The sequence below is a fragment of the Equus asinus genome, chromosome 26 (assembly GCF_041296235.1).
Source record: "Equus asinus isolate D_3611 breed Donkey chromosome 26, EquAss-T2T_v2, whole genome shotgun sequence".
NCBI classification, from domain to species: Eukaryota; Metazoa; Chordata; class Mammalia; order Perissodactyla; family Equidae; genus Equus; species Equus asinus.
This window is the reverse complement of record NC_091815.1, coordinates 29,124,714-29,145,507: the sequence shown is the minus strand read 5'-3', so window position 1 is coordinate 29,145,507 and position 20,794 is coordinate 29,124,714. Positions and strand designations below refer to the sequence as shown.

Sequence of the window (20,794 nt, the reverse complement as noted above, 5' to 3'; positions counted from 1 at the left end):
GTTGGTTGATTTCAATAATTGACCACTTGGGCTACTTTTTTGCTCCTCTCAAGCTTTAAATTCCCACTCTTATGTTTTAAATTCACCAATAAAGAATGAGCCACCAAAACCCTAGGCCCTCACCCTCGACCTCAGCAAAGGCAGAACTCAGGCCCACATGCTCTCTCTCTATCCATGACCTCCCTGTGTGGCCCCAGGTCTTGTTGTGTACTTTCCAGGTCTTGTAAGTAATAAACCTTTATGTTTTCGAAGTTTCCTGATGGTTATTGCTGAAAGGCATCTTGCAATCATAATAAGAACCATAATAAGAATCAGTCCAACCACAACATTGGTTACTGATAGGCTGAGACCAGCACACAACAGTCCTGCATGGTGTGCAGGGTCCTCTTATCCCAGGCTGTGTGTACATAACTAATAAACTACTGTCGATCTCATCTGTCCAGGGTCGGATGTCACGTGATCAGCCGTCCCTCTAACGCTAGGGAGGAAATCCCTCCCTCACCAACAGGGTGACTAGAAAGTGATTAAAACTCCAGTCCGTCCTCTATTGCTGTTTCTAAGGAAAACTCCGGTGGGACAAGTGAGGACAGAATGTTGGGATAAGCAATCTACAGTCAAGTTTGGGGCTCTTCCAGAATCTAATCTGTCCCACAGGCCACACTGTTATCCAAACACATTGTTATCCTGCAAAGTCTGTCTATGGCAAGCCTGCCTAGACCAGATCAGATGGCTGCCCCAGATATGGAACCTACTCATTTGCCTTGGAATTCAGCTCTTTAACACTAATTTGCATCCACCCCACCTATCTAGCTTCATAGAAAAGTATGATTTTTATTTTGTCCGGATTTTTCTTATTTTTACCATAGAAAGAAGGTCTTTAATGTCACTCTATATCTATAGATTCTAAAATGAAGCAGAAGTCTCCACTAGGGTCTCTTTTTCATTATCTTTGTATCTTTTTAAAATAAGATTGTTACGGGTTGAATTGTGTCTTCTCAAAACTCATATGTTGAAGTTCTAATCCCCAGGACCTCGGAATGTGACCTTACCTGGAAATAATTTCATTGCCGATGCTGTTAGTTAAGATGAGGTCATGGAGGATGGTGGGCCCCAATCCAGTATGACTGGGGCCTTACAAAAAGGGGAAACTGGAGCAGAGGAACACCACCAGCTACCACAAGCCAAGGGACGCCAAAGACAGTTAGCAAACCACGAGAAGCTGGAAGAGAGGCGTGGAACAGATCCTCTCTCACAGCTCTCAGAAGGAACCAACCCTGCCAACAGCTTGATTTCAGGCTTCCAGCCTCCAGCACTGTGAGATAACAGATTTCTGTTGTTGAAGCTGCCAGTTTGTGACAATTTGTTATGGCAGCCTTAGTGGACCAACACAGGGGTGTAGAGAGATTCAAAAACTCCACTGCTACTGCTAACATCTTCACTTTCCACTCTTTTTTTAGGGGGGAAAGGGAGAGTGGAGAGTCATTTCTGTATTAGATTTAACGCAAATCTAAATCCAGGGAGGACTGACATTTTTTAAATAGTGAATGTTCAAGTCCATGAATACAGTACATCCTTTCATTTGTTTAAATCTTCTTATTCTGCCTCAGTAATTTCCATATTTTTGTGTATAGGTGTTACCTTTCATTTAGATTTATTTCTAGGCATTTTATGTTTTTCATGCTATTTTAAGTAGTACGTTTAAATTTTTTATTTTCTAAATCTTTGTTGTTGATACATGGAATTACAATTTATTTTTGTATATTGTCCTTGTCTTCTGTCACCTTCCTAAATCCATTCACTTATTCTAATAGTTTGCCAGTCAATCCATTTGAATGCATGATGTTGAATAGAGTCAATTATTTTGGGAATTCCAGTCTCAAAAATTCAACATTTCACTATTTAGTATCATATTTGTTCTAAGTTTCTTTTAAAAACACACATACACTCAATCTAAAGAAATGAGTTCCTTTCAATTATTAGTTTGCTAATAAAAATTAGTTATTAGTAGTTGATTAGCTAACAATTAATAAGATAATTTTAGTTTGCTAAGTTCCTTTCAATTATTTTTTAATTAATAAATCAATTTATGTCGATTTTTATCAAATATCTTTTCTATATCTATTAACATAACTATAAAACTTTTCTTCTTTATTTTGATAACATGCAGAATACATTGATTTTTTGTATGCTAAACCAACCTTACGTTTTTGGAATAAACGAACTAGGTCACGATGGAAGATCCTTTTTGTAAATTGCTGTAAACTTCTGTTAATATTTTGTTAGTGGCTTGACTCACACTGTCAGCATGTTCTGAGAAACTCAGGCTGAGAAATTAGTATAAAATTGATCCTAGGTTTGGAGTGCCAGGGCGCTTGGAGAAGTCATCAAGAAAGTTCTCTGGGGGCTGGCCCCGTGGCCGAGTGGTTAAGTTCGCGCGCTCCGCTGCCGGCGGCCCAGTGTTTCATTGGTTCAAATCCTGGGCGCGGACATGGCAGTGCTCATCAGACCACTCTGAGGCAGCATCCCACATGCCACAACTAGAAGGACCCACAACGAAGAATATACAACTATGTACTGGGGGGCTTTGGGGAGAAAAAGGAAAAAAATAAAATCTTTAAAAAAAAAAAAAAAAGAAAGTTCTCTGGAGGACTAGAACTTCCATTCACGCCTCGAAGAATTTTTACAGATAACCCCAAATTTGACGTAAGAAAACAAGCCACCATGAATCTCAGGAGCAAAAACAAACATTAACATAAATAGGACACCAAGAAATTTAGGTATTATTGGGTACAGGATGTAACGTAAGTTCAAAAGAAGGGAAAAGTTTAGGATGAAAATTATAGGCTGTGTCCAACTTGGGAAGTTAGAAAACAAAGACTAACAGAATGAATACTAAAAAAATGGGTCAAAGTAAATAAGCATAAATTAATGAAATAGAAAACACTGATGTAACAGAGAAGCTGAACATCAATAACTGCATATTTACAGTGACTAGTTGAAGTGACCCATTTCTGAGATGATTAATTAATAAAAAAGAGAAAAGGCACAAACAAATAATATTAAGAAAGGAAAAGATTATGCAAAAATAGAAGCTATCTTTTGAATTAGAACAAATTTGAAAACAGATGACATGATCAATTTTCTAGAAAGATACAACTTAAAGAAATGAAAAGAAGAAACAGAAACTTTTAATAGACAATTACCATCACTGATGTAGTATCAGAAGTTTAGAATCTAAACTCCATTCCTCCCCGGATCAGAGAATTGTGAAGAAGAGTTTAAATCAGGGAAGAGTTCAGACACACCTTATGTGCTGCCTCAGATCCTCTCAGCCTCACCTGTGCCTGGGGCCTTCGGGAGCCTGTTTCTCTTGAGTCACCGCTGCGGCAACCACCCCTGCAAGAACTCTGGCCAACTCCACGTGGGCACACCACCAACAGGGCCTGGCCTCATGCCTGACCTCATGTCTGCACTGGGCGCCTCCTGCCTCAAGCCATCCAGGCCTGTCTGACAGTGCTTTTATCCCGATCACACATAAATAAAAGAGATTCTCCAAGGAGTCTGGTCGGATGTGGCTCAAACCCACAACTTCTTTGTGGGTGAAAGTTCATGTTTTTAAATATTTCTATTAGTTGGCTTTGTAGGTCTTCCTCCCTGTGTTCTTCATTACTATCGCAATTATTGTGTGAATGTGAGAGGAATGATGGAGATTCAAACCATTTAGTCCTTTAAAAATAGCCTGCAGAGAGGGAAGAGGAGAGTCACACTGGGGAAAAACCACTTGCCTACTCCAGGATTTACGTTTAGGAGTGAGGTAAAATGGTATCTGCCACTTGCTTTTAATGGTTCAACAGCAATAGACAGATGATGATAGATGATAGATAGGTACATAGATACATAGGTACACAGATAGATAGATACATAGGTACACATATAGATACATGAAAGATACATAGATAGATACATAGGCACACAGATAGATACATGAAAGATACATAGGCACACAGATAGATACGTGAAAGATACATAGATAGATACATAGGTACACAGATAGATACATAGGTACACAGATGGATACATAAGTACACAGATAAATAGATACATAGATACTAGATAGATACATGAAAGATACATAGATAGATACATAGGTACATAGATACATGATAGATACATAGATAGATGATAGACAGACGATAGCAAAAACAACCACAAATTATTCCCCTCCCTCTATCCACGCTCTTTGTTCGTACCCTTCTACACTGATTCTGGGCTAGCCTTGTGACTTGCTCTGGCAATGGGACATAAGCAAACATGACTTGCGCAAAGGCATGAAAAGCACTTGCTTGTGGGAGGATGCCCCTTCTCGCTGCCCTTCGGAACCTTGCCACTCCCATATGAAAAGGTCTAATTAGCCTGCTGGAGGATGCAAGGCCACATGGAGAAGAACTGAGGCCTGGCTGACAGCTAGCCAACCATCAGTCTTGACAGTGAGACCATCCTAGGTCATCCAGGCACCATCCAACCCACCGGCTGACCACAGACACAGGAGAGAGCCCAGCAGATCTGTCAAGTCAGCCCAAACCAGAAGAACAACCCAGGAGACACACAGAATCAGGAGTTAAATAAAATGCTTGTTGTTCTAAGCCACTAAAGTTTGTTTGTGGTTTGTTATGCAGCAGAAGCTAAATGATGCAAAAATATAGATAGCATCACAAATATGGCAAATGTCAATAATTTTGATCTAGATGATAGGTATATGGACCATCTTGGCACTAATTTTTCAACACTTCTGCACCTTTAAAATTTTTCACAATAAAATTTAGGAAAATAGCCTTTGTTTTCATGATATCATGATTCTCTGCAATTCCATATCATCTTTTATTTCAAAACTAATCTACAAAGCATTGCTTATAGTGAGTTGATTCAAAATAGTCACCTCTTGCCTTTTATTTAGAGCTTTGTTCAGCAAAAAGGAGAATATTTAATAATTCTTTATGAACATATTTTAGACCTGGATCAGAAACTACACAGTGCTGCCAAAGAAAGGGGATTATCGTGGTTTTGGGGTCTAGCACCCTTTTACATGTTTGCTATGATTTTTAAATCTTTTTTCTGTTGCAATAGTGGTATCTTTCTTCTTGGACCAATTTCTAGGTCTACAGTCTCATCCTAGAGTTGGCCACAAAGAGTCCAGGAGTTGTATTGAAGGTTTCTTCATGTCACTCAGATCATTCCTACTTAATGAACAATCTATGATTTGCATTTCCAAAGCACCTCTCATATTTGTTTCCTACAGATCATCGAATGCAAAAAGGAAAAAGGAGACATTATCAAACTTTGTTTCAATTACCGGCTATGTTGAAATTGCTCAAACTCAACGAGATTCAGACTATCCACATGGATAGCCCATCCCTTTTCTGTGTGGTTACCCAAAAAACTGGCTTATTTTCTCCTGTTGCCTAATGTGTTAACACCACCAGAAGGACTGTCAAAGGAGATATGCACAGTTTTACCTAAAACCAACCATAATGATTCAAAAGTACCATCAAGAAGCAGGTACAGATGAAGCATTTCTTTCTGGAGTAGACTCCCGCATAGATGTGCAATGAAACCCACTCTGGCCAGATGGTTTTGGAGGGATCAGATGGCTTCTTGGCCTCCATGTCTCTCCTCCAGCCACCCAGGCCCCCAGGATGTGGCTCTGGACCTGGGCTGAGCCATATCCACTCTGATGAGCAGCTAGGGCCTGAGCAGGTCAGTTTGATCTCTGGCCAGGTGCTGGCCCTAAATCCTGGAGTCCACATGGATGGACAGAGGGCCCACTGCCCTTGACCCTGATGTTTTGCCTTTGTGGAGCTCATAATGGGGAGCCTTAGGGGGATGGCACAGACCCTGAGAGGCATGAGCAGAGGTGATAATCAAACTATAGTAATATCAGGAACAAGGCAAGCAATGTACTCCCACTGATTCTATTCAATCTTGTACCATGCAATAGACAGGAAAAAGAAATAAACAGTGTAAAGATTGGAAAGGAAATAAAACCATCCTTATTTGTAGATCATGTGACTGTGTACACAGAAAAGTCAAAGGAATCTACAATTAGAACTAATGAGTACGTTTAGCAAAGTTGGGGGATAAAAGGCCAATGTTTAAAAATCAACTATAGGTACGGCCCAGTGGTACAGTGGTTAAGTTCGCGTGCTCTGCTTCAGCAGCCCAGGGTTCGCGGGTTGGGACCCCAGGTGTGGACCTATGCACTGCTTGTCAAGCCATGCTGTGGCAGGCATCCCACATATAAAATAGAGGAAGATGGGCACAGATGTTAGCTCAGGGCCAGTCTTCCTCAGCAAAAAGAGGAGGATTGGCAGTGGATGTTAGCTCAGGGCCAGTCTTCCTCAACAACAACAAAAAATCAAATATATTTCTGTTACCACACAAAAGGGGGGCTCTCTGCCCCATGTGCATAAAAAGCCAATAATTACAGCACCAGCTTTTGAGAAAAGAAAAGGCTTTATTGCGAGCTTGACCAGCAAGGAGACAGGAGGCAAGGCTCTCAAATCTGTCTCCCCGATCCAGGGCTTGGGGCAAAGTTTAAGAGGTTGGGGGGAACAGGCTGGGAAGTGGAAGTGCTGGCGGGGCAGGTTTTGATTGGCAGGCTTTAAACATTTATGGTGAGTGTGGAGGGGGCTTTAACACTGGATCTTCCCAGACAACAGACCCCTCGCTTCTGATGAGAGTCCAGCTTTCAAGTTTTAGTTGTGTCCTGCTCCTCTGGTTCCGTGGGGGACAGAATCTTTGGTTCTGGGTGTTATTTCAGGTCAAGATTTTCTCCTCTGTGCATGCTCTGGCTACAAGACTTGCACTTTTTGGCTTGCCCCTGAAAAGCAACTTTAACATTCTGTTGATAAGATGGGGTCAGTTTGGGAGCCGGCCTGGTGGCACAGCAGTTAAGTTCATATGTTCTGCTTCAGTGGCCCGGGGTTTGCTGGTTCGGATCCCAGGTGCCGACATGGCACCACTTGGCCAGCCATGCTGTGGCAGGCATCCCACATATAAAATAGAGGAAGATGGGCATGGATGTTAGCTCAGGGCCAGGTTTCCTCAGCAAAAAGAGGAGGATTGGCAGCAGATGCTAGCTCAAGGCTAATCTTTCTCAAACAAAAAAGATGGAGTCAGTTTGAACTGGTCCTAGAGGGTCCGTGGTCACATTTCTATAACCTAGCAAACAACTGTAAAGGAAATTTCAAAGCAATGTCATTTAAAATAGCATTGAAACTAAACTATCTAGACATAAACATAATGGGAGCTATCCAAGGTCTACAGTAAATGCTGTAAAATATTGGCCTTGGAAAATTAAAGACCTAAATAAATGAAGAGATGTATCGTATTCATGGATTGGAAGACTCCATATGTTTAGCCAGCCAATTATCTCCAAATGTATCTACACACTCAACACCATTTCAGTAAAATTCCTAGCAGGCTTTTTAAAATAGAAGTTGACAAGATGATTCCAAAATTTACGTGGAAAGGACCTAGAATAGCTATGATGATCTTGAAGGAAGAGGAGGAGGATTTATACCACTGTATTTCAGGGATATTCAAAAGTCAGTGTAGACCTAAGGATCAATCAGTCAATCAATGAAGTAAGCCACATGGCAATGAATGTGCCCAGACACCAATCAAACAGACCTAACGCTGACTCTAGGGCTGCGCAGTGTCTGGGAGGGCCGCCCCTGCACCGGCTGGTGGTAACCCTGTATTGCTGGGTTCTGGAGAGGCTCAGAGAAGCTGGTGAGGAGCTAAGTGGGATGCGGTGGTAGGCACTGGACTGCTGCCTGAGAGCTGCAGGGTCTTCAAGGGGACTGGCCTGGGTGGAGTGGCCGTGGCCAGGGATGTCGGCCAGAGACAGGAGTAGAGTTGCCAGATTGAGCAAATAAAAATATAGGATACCTGGGTCCCCCTGTGGTGTAACGGTTAAGTTCGTGCACTCTGCTTCAGTGGCCTGGGGTTCACCAGTTCAGATCCCAGGCGCGGACCGACACATCACTTACCAAACCACACTGTCAGGCGTCCCACATATAAGTAAAGGAAGATGGTCATGGATGTTAACTCAGGGTCAATCTTCCTCAGCAAAAAAAAGAGAAGGATTGGCGGTGGAAGTTCGCTCAGGGCTAATCTTCCTGAAAAAAAAAAAAAATACAGGACACCTAGTAAAATTTGAATGTCAGATAAATGACACATAATCTTTTAGGATAAGTATGCAGCATGAAATATTTAGGACATACTTAAAGTAAAAATGATCTGTTGTTTACCAGAAATTCAAATTTAGCATCTTCTAGTTTTTATCTGGCAACCCTAGGCGAGGGGAAGTAGAAAGGACTCAGGAAAGACGGGCTAGGAAGTGAGGGGGAAGGGAAGAGAGGCTGAAGACAGGGGAGGGGAACTGAAAGGATGGCTTGGAAAGAGTTGGAAGTTGGGGGGAAGCAAAGAGAGAGAGTTGGAAGAAGAGGGGTGGGCATGGGAGAGGCTGGGAAATGGTTCTGGAAGTGGAACGGAAGTGGCGGGGGGAGAAGGATGTGCCAGGAGCGGGGAAACAGAGAGTGGGGGAAATCTAGGACACGAGTGAAAGGGAGGTGTGAGGGCAGAGAAGGAGCATGCAGTGGAAATCCTTGGAGAAGTCAGGTAAGTTTGGCACATGAAGGGGACCTGGAGTACGCAGGGGGCTGTGCACAGAAATGGAGGCATCCAGCAGTCGAGAAACTCTTGTAAGTGTTCTCCCCAGCATTTATCTGAGATCCCCTTGTTCCTCACCCACCGGCGCAGACCATGTGGGTGTATACCCTGGGGTGGCCCGAACACGGTCCAGCCCCCCTGAAATTCAGCCATCTCTGCTCCTACAATGACAGCATAGGAGCCCTGCTCCCCACCCCAATCCTGACCCATTCCTGGAGCCCCCAGTCTCTTCAGTTCTCAGAAACCCGGGAGGTCAAAGAGAGCAGGTATGGCAGCTCCTGCCCTCCCCTCCCTCCCAACCCCCCATCCAAAAGGAGCAAAAGAAGCTCAGGAACGAGGAGGGCTTCCCTTAGGACACACAGTGAATGCAGGTCTCCTGGCCCACAGCTGATGACCTTCCAACGCCTGCCATCTTGAATTGCCTACGCAGATCCCAGTCATCCCTTTAGATGGTCCTAGAATCCACTCCTACCGAATCATCCTCAAGTCCTGCTCCTCCTGGTTGTGGATTCTTCCTAGAATCCACATGAGCCAATTCTACCCCCACGTCTGCCCCATCTGTGTGTGGCTTTCCAGTCACCACGTATAGTTGTTCGTGTTGGGCACTGCACAAGAGCACTACACCTGAGCAGGTACCACTCACATCAAAGACATCTTTATTATTTTGAAAACATTTTTTTTTTAATTTTTTGTGTATTGTGTTATTCTTTTGCTGACTGCAAAGCGATTTATAATTTATTGCAGCCATGTTCCAGCAGGTGGCAATAAAGTGTCTTGTTCCAACAGGGTTGGTAGGCACCATTCCTCGTCCACTTACAAAGGAGAAGTCAGTTTGAAAATGGAAAGACGTTGTTGATGTCATATCATCTAAAACAGCCTGTGCTTCTAAACAAGGAGCTGCTTTTCCACCTGATTCACAGAGGATGTTTAAACAAAGAAAATCGCACTAACAAAATAGAGGAAGATTGGCACAGATGTTAGCTCAGGGCCAATCTTCCTCAAGCAAAAAAAAGAGGAAGATTGGCAACAGATGTTAGCTCAGAGCCAATCTTCCTCACTCCCCCACCCCCAAAAAATTCTAAAATAAACTATTAACCCTATCTGACATCTATTAAGAAGGAAAAATAATCAGGATTAGAAAATGGAAAGCTGTTATAAAACTACCTGGATCGTTGAATACACTTTTGTAAAAAATAAGGTGGCAAGGGGAAAGAATTTCCACAGCTGTTATTTCAGCCAAATGTCGATGAATCCAGCTCCACTGGGGATTGACATGAATCTGCTTCCTGCCTCCACGTAAACCACGAAGAATAAATTTCAAGAAATGACTAGAAGAGGGGGAAAATGAAGAATCCTTTAATTAAATGTACTGTTTGCCAAACCAGGTACCCAGCCATCTAACTTGAATAATAGACTCTTAAATTTAAACTTAAAATTTGAATATTTGGATATTAAATTCAAATTTAAATGAAAAAATGATTCACTTTATGGAGGGAAATTGGCACAGATGTTAGCTCAGGGCTAATCTTCCTCAAGCAAAAAAAGAGGAAGATTGGCAACAGATGTTAGCTCAGGGCTAATCTTCCTCAGCAAAAAAAGAGGAAGATTGGCAACAGATGTTAGCTCAGGGCTAATCGTCCTCAGCAAAAAAAAAAAAGAAAGAAACAAAAAAAAAAGATTCACTGTAAACAAGAACATTTAACTTCCAAAAGATGGTAATGGTAGACAGGAATGTTGTTTTGCCAAATCCTTCCAACTGGGGAATAAACTAGCAGATTCAGATGACTTTATTTCATCTCAAAGGAACCTGTAATTAATCACTATTTCAAACTCTGGGGATGGAAAAAATACACTAAAAAAGAGAATGAGTGGAGTGTGATGGCTGCTGAGATTTGCCACCCAGATCTGTTCAGGAGTGAAGGATGTGCCCCTCTCAGGTGCTGCCCACTTGGAGACAGCCTCAGCTGCCAAGATCCCATGCGCCAGAGCTCCCCTGGGGTGCTCTGACCCCTTTGTTGGCACTGAATCACAGCCCAACATCTCCGTCTGCCCAGTCCTCGCCCTCGATTCCTTTCCACAGCTGCGAGCCCCACCAACCTGAGAGCAGATCTCCACCTGACAGCTAGTCTGGCCTCCCAGTGAGCCACACAGAGATCGGCAGCCTTGATCAAGCATTTGAAAATGAGGGGCATACCCACCGTGGTGTGCAGCATTCAAAGTTAGGGTCTGATTTCGTATATATCCAAAAGAATTCAAAGCAAGATGAACAGATGTTTGTGCCCATGTTCACTGCAGCATTATTCACAATAGCCAAGAGGTGGAAGCAACCCATATGTCCATCCACAGATGAATGCATAAACATAAACAAAAGGTGGTATACGCATTCAGCGGAATATTATTCCACCTTAAAAAGGAAGGAGGGGCCGGCCCCGTGGCCGAGTGGTTAAGTTCGTGTGCTCCCCTTCGGCAGCCCAGGGTTTCACTGGTTTGGATCCTGGGCATGGACATGGCACTGTTCATCAGGCCACGCTGAGGCGGCGTCCCACACGGCAGAGCCAGAAGGACATACAACTAGAATATACAACCATACACTGGGGGGCTTTGGGGAGAAGAAGAAGAAAAAAAGAAGATTGGCAACAGATGTTAGCTCAGGAGCCAATCTTAAAAAAAAGGAAGGAAATTCTGACGTGTGCTACAACATGGATGAACCTTGAAGACATACTGCCGAATGAAATAAGCCAGATACAAGAGGACAAATACTGTATGATTCCATTCACATGAGGTGTCTGGGCAGTCAGATTCACAGAGTCACACGGGAGCAGGGAGGGTGCCAGGGGCTGGGGGAGGGGCACTGGGGACATGCTGTTAAATGGGTCTAGAGTTTCAGTTTTGCAAGGTGAAAAAGTTGCACAACAATTCGAATATACTTAACACCCCTGAACTGTAAAAAAAAAAAAAAAATTAAGATGTAATCTGAAAAAGAAATATTGACGCTACAGGCAGAAGTGAGGTGAAAATAACAAAAGAAAATATTGGCGCACAATATACGTGATTCTGTTTTTGGCAAGGCAGGGACCGGGGTTCCAGAAGAAAACTCCACAATTCTGATAACGGACGGAAAAACGTTTAAGCAGAACATAAAGATTGGCAGCAAGTGATGTCACACACTACTTAGGGGATGACATTTTAAAAATCACACAAATCGTTACAATTATAGCATGTTTGATTAATGGGATTATTTTGAATTAGGTAAGGAATACTGACTATTTCTCAATAATTTGGGTCACAAAGCCTGTTTGCAGTTGACGAGTTAGTTGACAATTACTGGTATGTGGGTAGATTTCCAGATTGCACCTATTCCTACAGGTAAACACTTCGGGGAATTTTGTGCAGTAGATGCTATAACCGGAGACAAATGATACATACATTTAGTAAACTGCTTACATAACCCAAATCTGGAAAAACATTTGAGAGGCCAGGTATTTGCAGCTGTGCACAGAAATGGAAAGGTGCATGGAAGCTTATGGAATACAATAGAAGATTCTTGAAAAAATTCTAAAGCGTTTAATAGACCCAGGTGGACACTCAGACACCAGGCAGCTGAGGACATGGAAACAGATGCTCTGGCAGGCGGCTGGCGCTGGGACAGAGACACGAGGTGACACCTCCTGGACCAGCCTCCTTTCTCACTTCCTGGAGAAGCAAATCCTTGTTCTGCGCATTCTTCAAACTGGATAACAAATAATGCAGCAGAAATTTCTTGATATGCCACTGAATTTTTAAATATTTCTCCAACTACTCTTCGGCTTCTAATAAATGTTGGGATGTATTGAAAACACATATATGAGAAATAAGTCTGAAACTATTCAATATACAAAGAGAAAGCGGATCTGATGGCAACATAGCACTAAATGGGTGACACCTCTTAGAAACTGTTTGAGATATTCACAGAGATTTGCATCTTAGAACATAAGCCAAAGCTACACTTTGAGAATCACCTACTTTTAAATGGTGTTTTAAGTGAAATTGATATTTTGAACAAAATAATGCAAGAATCCAATTATTGCCCTTCCAAGCATCAAAGTGGGGGAAGAATGACAGATCAGTGACAGGTTAGAAAGTGTCGAGTCCAGGTGATGCGGCATCCTCTTCTCTCTGCGTTTGTTTGAAAATTTCTACAGTGGGGCTGGCTTCGTGGCCCACTGGTTAAGTTCCCATGTTCCGCTGCGGCGGCCCAGGGTTCGGATCCCCGGCGCGGACATGGCACCGCTCGTCAGGCCATGTTGAGGCGGCGTCCCATATCCCACAACTAGAAGGACCTGCAGCTAAGATATACAACTATGTACGGGGGGTTTGGGAAGATAAAGTAGGAAAAAAAAAAAAAAGATTGGCAACAGTTGTTACCTCAGGTGCCAATCTTCAAAAAAAAAAAATTTCTACAGTAAAACATTTTAAAAATAGCACCCTAATGGCTACCACAAAACATCCTCATTTCCCCCCAACCCTTAAATAATTAATCATTAAAGAGTGATTATTGAGCCAGCCCTGATGGCCTAGTGGTTGAAGTTTGGCACCCTCCACTTTGGCGGCCTGGGTTTGGTTCCCCAGCGTGGAACCACACCACCTGTTTGCCAGGAGCCATGCTGTGGCAGCGGCTCACATGGAAAAACTAGAAGGACTTACAACCAGAATATACAACTATGTACTGGTGCTTTGGGGAAGAGAAGGGAAAAGGAAAAAAAGAGAGAGAGAGAGAGAAAGACTGGCAACAGATGTTAGCTCGGGGCAAATCTTTCCCAGGGAAAAAAAAAAAGTGATTACCAAAAAAAGAATCTGTGGATTCACAGGGAGCTTAGAGTTCATGTTGTACGGCCCTCTGTGGATGCAACAACTGTGCCAAAATCTCTCCACCTAGGTCACTGGGTCTCCACTTGATTACGTCCTGCAATGGGGGGCTCCCTACCTGATAACTCACAGCCCCCAAAGGTACCTGAAGGTTACCAGAGTCAAAACCACACAGACTCCCCCAGCCACTTACACATACTCTCACACACACACTCTCACACTCACCACACAGACTGGGCTGCACACTCTTCATGCCTCAGTCTCTGAAACGGTGAACCACTGTGAACACTTCCAAGGCCTCCACCTTCCTAGGGGCTGCAGAAAACCCGGCTCCTTCCGTAGCCAGTCTCCACCCTGCAGGGGCCTTTAGCTCCACCCTGCCCCTGCGTGACCAGCTCCAAAAAGAGAGCCTGGGACGGGAACAGGAGAAGCAGGAAGAATAATTGGGATGCAAAACAGGTTCGGGGAAGCGAGGCCTGACGGGAGGGGCCGGGATTTGGCAAGAAGAGGGTAAGGGAGGCTCTGCCAGTGAGTGTCCACAGCGCCTGGGTGTCTGCTGTCAAAGAAAAAGGCACCAGAGTTAAACAGGCACGGGAGGCTTTATCGGAGACTATGGCGGCTGGGGAGAGAGACTGAACCCAACTCCAGCGAAACGAAAGGCAGGAGGATTTTAATCACCAGATGGGCTAGTGGAAAAGTGCTGGAGGAGGAGAGGAAGGAGGCCAGGCCACGGGACGCGTGCAGCACACTGAGTTATTCCTGAGTCTGCAAATGTTTTTTCTCTGTGATCAGGCCATCTGTGTTTGCTAATTGTCGCTCATTCAAGCTGGGTGCCTCCCTCTCCCCCCCCACCCGAGCCTAGAGTTGGGGCGCTATCTTCCTTGATAATGACATTTCAAAGGCAGGGCCTCCAAGTCCTGGAGGAAAACATTCCCAGGTTGTAAAACCGGCTAGAGGCGGGGAGATTTCCCCACATTTCAAAGGGACCGAGAAAGAATTTGCAGTGACAAGTTTTCTAAAGGAAATGCTCTGAGTAAAAGGGGTGGGGGCGGGGGGGGGAGGGGGGGTGGGTATCGCCAAGAAGTAATCTGTGTAAAATTCAGTCAAGCTCAGGGGACCGTTAAGGTCATCCTGGTCACCGCCATTGTGTCAACCCTGTCCCATCCCTCTGTGGGTGCGAGAGTCTAGGTCTCTGCACCGCCTGGTGCCCACCCTGCTCGGCACGGTGAGCAGGTGTGATCCCAGCAGGGGGCTCCTCCAAGAGGCAGGTCAGGAGTGGCTGACCTAGGGTCTCTGTCCAGCTCCAACTGCCCACAGGGGCATCCGTCTGGATGACCGCATCTGCCCAGTGTCTGAGTGCCAACATGGGTCTGTCTGTGTCCTCAGGGGACAATGGGTCCCTCTGGTTGTCTGCCTGTGTCTCTATCTCCTCCAATGGTTTTTAATTCATTCATTTAATAATCTAATAAACATTTATTAAATGCCTTCTGTGGGCGTGTCCTGTTCGTCGGGGTGTCCCTCTTCATGGCTGGGCTGGTCTGTGTGTCTACAGTGACATCTGTCCACACTGGTGTGTCTGTCTTTCTGTATCCCACATGTAACTGCCCCCTGGGGGTCCCTGTCTCCCTGTCACTCTCTCTCTCTGTCACTCTGTTTCTCTCTCTCTCTCTGCCTCTCTGTCTGTTTGTACGTCCATTGATTCATTCATTCATACAACATCGCAAACATCCCCTGAGGCCTGTGATGCGGGAGATAGACACCAGCCCAACCCAGGTGAGGAGGGCTGGGAGACAGGGAGGTGCTTGAGGCTGAGGTGGGTGGGAAAGTGGGAGCGATGGGGGTCAGAGAAGGCTTTGTGGAGGCGTTGTCTGCATCCCTGGGGCTGGAGACGTGGCCCCAGGGTTGGAGGCTGCGTGTCTGAGTGTAGGGTGGTATACGTTGGGGTGGTGGGAGAGAAGAGAAATCAAGAGACCATGTGTGCCAGCCTTGGACTAGAACACATTGCGGGGGTTGGGGTCGAAAGACAGCCTGCAAAACACAATGTCCCCCAAAATTAAGGGTTACAGGCCCCTGGTTCCTCCTCCCTCAGATCCAGGAGCCCAGGCCCCCAGTGCCCTCCTTCCTCAGACCCAGGGCTCACCACGGCCCATCATGATTACCTAGGAGGAGTCGAGTCCAAGCAAGGGCAGGCAGGGGTGGAGGAATCCTGGCCAGGCTGGGTTGCCGGGATGCCTGGGGCTCAGCAGGGAGAACCAGCCAAGCAGAAAGCAGAGCAGGAGGAGCTGTCCTCGGTGTCTCCCGGAGCTCCACGACCTGGCCATGGGAGTCCCCAGAGCCACCCTGCTCGGCCTCTTTGGGGCTGTGCTCTGCCTGACAGGTACCCAGACTTCTGAGTCCAATGGTAAGAAGGGCTGGGGGCCTGGACCCCTGTGTCTGAGGGAGGAGGGGCTGGGGGCCTGGACACCTGTGTCTGAGGGAGGAAGGACTGGGGGCCCAGACCCCTGGGTCTGAGGGAGCAGGGACTGGGGGCCCGGACCCCTGGGTCTGAGGGAGGAGGGACTGGGGGCCTGGACCCCTGGGTCTGAGGGGGTAGGGACTGGGGGCCTGGACTCCTGGGTCTGAGGGAGGAGGGGCTGGGGAATGGACCTCTGGGTCTGAGGGAGGAGGGGCTGGGGGCCCGGACCCCTGGGTCTCAGGGAGGAGGGCCTGGGGGCCCAGACCCCTGGGTCTGAGGGAGGAGGGGCTGGGGGCCTAGACCCCTGGGTCTTGGTGAGGAGAGGTAGGACTGTGTCCCCCCATTTCTCTTCCCCTCCTCTGTGCTTGCCTGTCAGCCAGCATCTCTCTTTCCAACACCCCAGCCTCTCTCCTCCTCCCTGACCGCGCCCCCACGCATGGGTACTTGTGGGGAACGGTGGGGGCTCTTTCCAGAACTGGCAGGGAACCACGGCTTCATCCTCAGGCTACCCTTGTCCCCAGTTTGGGCAAGGACAGGGCCATACTCCCATCAGGACTGCAGGGGCTACAAAGACAGGCAGTTAGAGTGGTGGGGAGGAGGCCCCGCCTGCACACACAGACCTCTTGTGTGTCTGCTCATCCACAGAAGAGAGTTTGATTTCTGTGTGTGTCCATATGTCACCACGTCCTGTGGTCTCTGTGCTTGTCTGCGTTTCTCTGTGCCAGATTGCCATGTCTGGGTGTTTGAACAAATGCTGTATGGGTCTGTTTATCTCTGAGCTTCACTCTCTATGTAAAAGAGATGTGGGTATAATTTTGCATCTCCGTGGCTCTCTTTGTGTTTGTGCATCTCTGTGATCGGTAGGCCTGCATTTATCTCTGGGTATATGTGTTTGGGTATTTTAATATCTGTCTCTATGTGTCTTGTACCTATGATTTTATTTATTTATTTTCTATTTTTTAATTCTTTGCAGGGAAAGATTCACCCTGAGCTAACATCTGTTGCCAACCTTTGTCTTTTTTTTCCTCCCCAAAGCCCTGGTACGTGATTGTACGCCCTGGTTGTAAGTCATTCTAGTTCTTCTATGTGACCCGCTGTCACAGCATGGCAACTGACAGAGGGATGGTGTGGTTCCGCGACCAGAAACCGAACCAGGGCCGCCGAAGCGCCAAACTTTAACCACTAGGCCACCAGGGCTGGCTCTATGACTTTAAGTTGTATGTTTTTGTGGGTCTCTTTTTCGTGCATCTCTAACTCTGCATAATTGTGGTCTCTCATTTTCTTTGCATGTCTCTGATTCTTGGGTCTTTATCTGTCTCTCTCTGGGTGGGAAGGCCCGTGTTCCTGGATCTCTGTGTGCATTGCTATTGTTTCCGTAACCACACGTTTTCCTGTCTGTAAGTATGATTTTGCATGCATGCGATGTGTGCCGTGGTTTGGGGGGTTTCTAGTGGAGGGTCTGGCTGCAACTTGTTTTGTGTGTGAATGCAGAACTCTGCGTGGACGCATTCAGGATATTCTGTGTATATTTGTGAGATTCGCACGAGCGTGTGTCAATTCTGTTATTTCGTGTTTAGGTCGGTGTTTAAGTGTCTTGTGTGTTTCCTGTTGGGGCCGGCTGTGTGTGTGTATTTGTATACAACCCTGCGCATCTCGCCGCCTGTTTGGAGTGTTTGTTTTCCATCAGTGGCCTGTTAGTGCAACTGAATGTCATGAGATTAGTTGGCAAGAGGGACGGGCAGAGCAAGAGTGAATCACGTCCTCCTTCATCAAAATCTTAGAGGGCTTCCTGGAAGAGGGTGGAGATCGGGAGCAGCCTCGGGGGGTAAAACTGGACTGGTGGGTGCAGAGAGGTCATGACTTTGCCTCGAGGTAGACCCAGCCATGACAGGCCGCAGCAGCAAAGCCTGGTTCCCTCAAGGCAGCGAGGCCTGTCTCCCCTCAGAGCCGAAGAGCCCTGCCCGTGCGGCCCGCCGGCATTTGCAGGGTGGAGCCCCACGTCCCTGGAACAGGCTCATCCCTGGCCTGCTCGTCTCACCCCACCCCTGCTCCTCTCCTCAGCAACCCAAGCCCTGCAATGCCACAGCTTTCAACACATCTACTTCGGGCCCTTTGACCTCAGTGGCAGGAAATTCCTCAACGTCTCCTGTCTCCACGGATGCTCTGAGGCGGTCCTGTCCCTGGACACTGGTGAGGGCAGAAGGATGGAAGAGAAAGGAGTGGGGGAGAGACTAGAGAGGGAGGTGGTGGGGGGAGCCAAGAGCTTAGAGGGGCAATTGGGTAGAAGCGGAGGGGAAGGATAAGGTCAGAGATGGGGAGGTGGAGGAAGGGCGGAGAAGGGAGAGAAAGAAAGGGGGGATGAGGGGAGGGACCAGAGGGAAGGGGAGACAATGGGAAGCCAGGGAGCGGAGGTGGGAGAAGGGCAGAAAGGAGGAAGAGGGGAGGGAGGGAAGAGCGGACCGACGACAGGGGTGGTGATGAGGAGAGGGGAGGAGAAGGGGTGAGGGGAGGTGGGGAGGGGCAAGTGGAGTCTGGAAGGGAAAGAGGGAGGAAACGGAAGGGCAGGAGGGAGAAGCACGTGAGGGAGGCAGAAAAGCGGAGGAGGGAGAGGCTGGAGACTGGAGGTGGAGAGGCGAGGCAAGAGGGAGAGGAGAGAGAAGGCTGCCAGGAGGCGGCGCACAGACCCCACCCCCTCCCGCCCGCAGGGTATCGCGCCTCAGTGACCCTGGTACACAAGGGCTGCTGGACAGGCCCGTCCACGGGCCAGATGCAGTCCAACCACCACGCGCTGCCGCCCGACTACTCGGTGGTGCGCGGCTGCGCGACCGACTTGTGCAACTCCGACTTGCTGAACCATGACGCCATCCCCAACCTGAGCCCAGGTGTGCCGGGGGGGACGGGCCACGCGTGCGAAGGTGAGGGGCTGGGAGGGGCTCTGCCGGGGCTGCCCCGGCAGGGTGGGGAGGGGCGTGGCCTCCGCTGGGCGCCTCCTCCCGGCGGCCAGGATTGCAGCCCGCCCCCCTCCCCCCCCCCCCCCCCCCCCCCGCATCGGGCCGGGCGGACGCCCTGGTGCGGTGAGCAATCCGCACAACCGTACCTGGGAACCACTACCTGACTGTGCGTCTACTCTCTCTTGCCAGCACCCAATCCGCCGACGCTCAGCGGCACCGAGTGCTATGCCTGCGTGGGGATCCACCCGGCGGACTGCACTCCGGAAAAGTCCCGACGGGTCCAGTGTCACCAAGACCAAAGCGTCTGCTTCCAGGGCAATGGCCAAATGACCGTCGGTGAGGGGCTGGGAGGGGGGCAGGGCTTGGGCAAGGGGAGTGGAGGTAGGGCAGGCCTGAGGGTAGAGGCACCAGGCAGGCCTGACGGGGAGACATGGTCCCGGTCTGAGGGAGGAGGTTGGCTCTAGGCTGAGAGAGGAGGCAGGGCCCCAGTCTAAGGAGGGAGACTAGAAGTCCGTCCAAGGACCCAGAGGTGCCCCTGGCCTCTGAGGTGGGGGTTCAGACGCGGCCTCCTCCCTCGGTCTTGACCCCTCCTCATTGCGCCCACCCCCAGGCAATCTCTCAGTGCCTGTGTACATCAGAACCTGCCACCGGCCCTCCTGCACCGTCATGGGCACCACCAGCCCCTGGACCAACATTGACCTCCAGGGCTCCTGCTGCGAGGGCAGCCTCTGCAACACGGACTCTGTGACCCAGTCCTTCACCTCCGCGTCGGCCACCGCCCGTCCCCAGGCGCCCCACGTCACGGCCCTGCTCCTCATGGTCCCCCTACTGGTCGGAACTCTGGGAGGCCCCCTCGGGCTCTCCTCATAGATGCCCCTCCAGCCTCTTCCTGGGCAGGGGTGCTGCGGACAGGGTCCCTGTAAACCCTTCTCGCAGCTTCAGACCTTAGAACCCGGCTCCCTGGAAAATGATGTCAAAGAGAAGTTTCCCTCTCATCTCTCTCCTTCCTGCTTCCCTACCACCGCCCCACCCTTCCATGGTCAACAGACCTGGGAAAAATTGGGCAAGGTCCCCAGCATCCCAGGGTGGGGGAGACAGCCACCTCCTGCTCCGCATGCAGAGCAATCCTGATAAGAGATATCACTGACTGAGCACCCACCAGGCCCCGGCCCCCCATGACCTGGTTTCCTGCGCTCTCCCTCTGGGGCCTGGGACCGGCTCCCCCAGGGAGCTGCGATGATGTCTTTATTCAGATCATCATGAGAAGCTCGAGAGGCAGTATGTCCCAGGAGTTACAAGCCCAGACTCTGGAGGCAGGCTGCATGAGTTCGAATCCCAGCTCTACCATTTAGCCTACGGGTGACCTTGGGCAAGTTACTTCACCTCTCTGTGACTGTGTTTCCTCACCTGGGAGGTGGAGGTGAAAATAAAACTTACAATAATGACAAGACCGACTTCACGGTTGTTGTGGTTGGAATTTAAAGAGATGAACATGGAGTACCCGGGACACAACACTCGCCCAGCATGAGCGGGCTACTGTCAGGATGCCCACGTCACAGATGGACAAGGGTGGGGGGGCCTGCTGGAACTCACGTATCTAGTGAGTGGAGCACCAGGCGTGTGTGAGTCCCAGCCCGCCACACCGCTAGGCATCCACCTCCTAAACACGTGGGGGTTGATTTGACGGAAACACATTTGAGTCCAAGGTGAGCCAGGAAAAATCCTCCAACCTGGGGAGATCTGGGAAGACTTCCTGGAGGAAGTAAACCTTGAGCAAACTCCTACAGGATAAAGAGGAGGCAGGGCATCT

The 20,794-nt window shown here is 48.1% G+C and overlaps 1 protein-coding gene and 1 long non-coding RNA gene across 3 annotated transcripts; one reads left to right on the top strand and one right to left on the bottom strand.

The window, feature by feature from the left end:
- Positions 1–6,249: 6,249 nt before the first annotated feature.
- LOC123281073 (uncharacterized) lies at positions 6,250–13,989 on the bottom strand. Its single transcript, XR_006520300.2, has 3 exons — positions 13,804–13,989; positions 9,898–10,061; positions 6,250–8,180 (listed from the first exon to the last, which is right to left on the bottom strand). It is a non-coding gene; the product is annotated as an uncharacterized lncRNA (long non-coding RNA).
- Positions 13,990–15,759: 1,770 nt separating this feature from the next.
- LYPD5 (LY6/PLAUR domain containing 5) lies at positions 15,760–20,433 on the top strand. 2 transcript variants are annotated; one of them, XM_070498488.1, is made up of 5 exons: positions 15,760–15,979; positions 18,095–18,223; positions 18,739–18,948; positions 19,174–19,320; positions 19,595–20,433. In XM_070498488.1, exons 1-5 carry the CDS (start codon positions 15,898–15,900, stop codon positions 19,852–19,854), a joined length of 828 nt encoding a protein of 275 aa, XP_070354589.1. In that variant the 5' UTR covers positions 15,760–15,897; the 3' UTR covers positions 19,855–20,433. The 2 variants fall into 2 exon arrangements, with proteins under 2 accessions (XP_070354589.1, XP_044614916.1); XM_044758981.2 differs by having other exon boundaries at positions 15,765–15,979; positions 18,739–18,915.
- Positions 20,434–20,794: the final 361 nt, after the last annotated feature.

What these genes read in the sequence shown, in the direction of transcription:
- LYPD5 (XM_070498488.1), top strand. Translation starts at nt 15,898, where the DNA reads ATGGGAGTCCCCAGAGCCACCCTGCTCGGCCTCTTTGGGGCTGTGCTC. An exon ending in GGTCCTGTCCCTGGACACTG is followed by an intron (nt 18,224 to 18,738) that starts GTGAGGGCAGAA and finishes TCCCGCCCGCAG; the next exon opens with GGTATCGCGCCTCAGTGACC. An exon ending in CAATGGCCAAATGACCGTCG is followed by an intron (nt 19,321 to 19,594) that starts GTGAGGGGCTGG and finishes GCCCACCCCCAG; the next exon opens with GCAATCTCTCAGTGCCTGTG.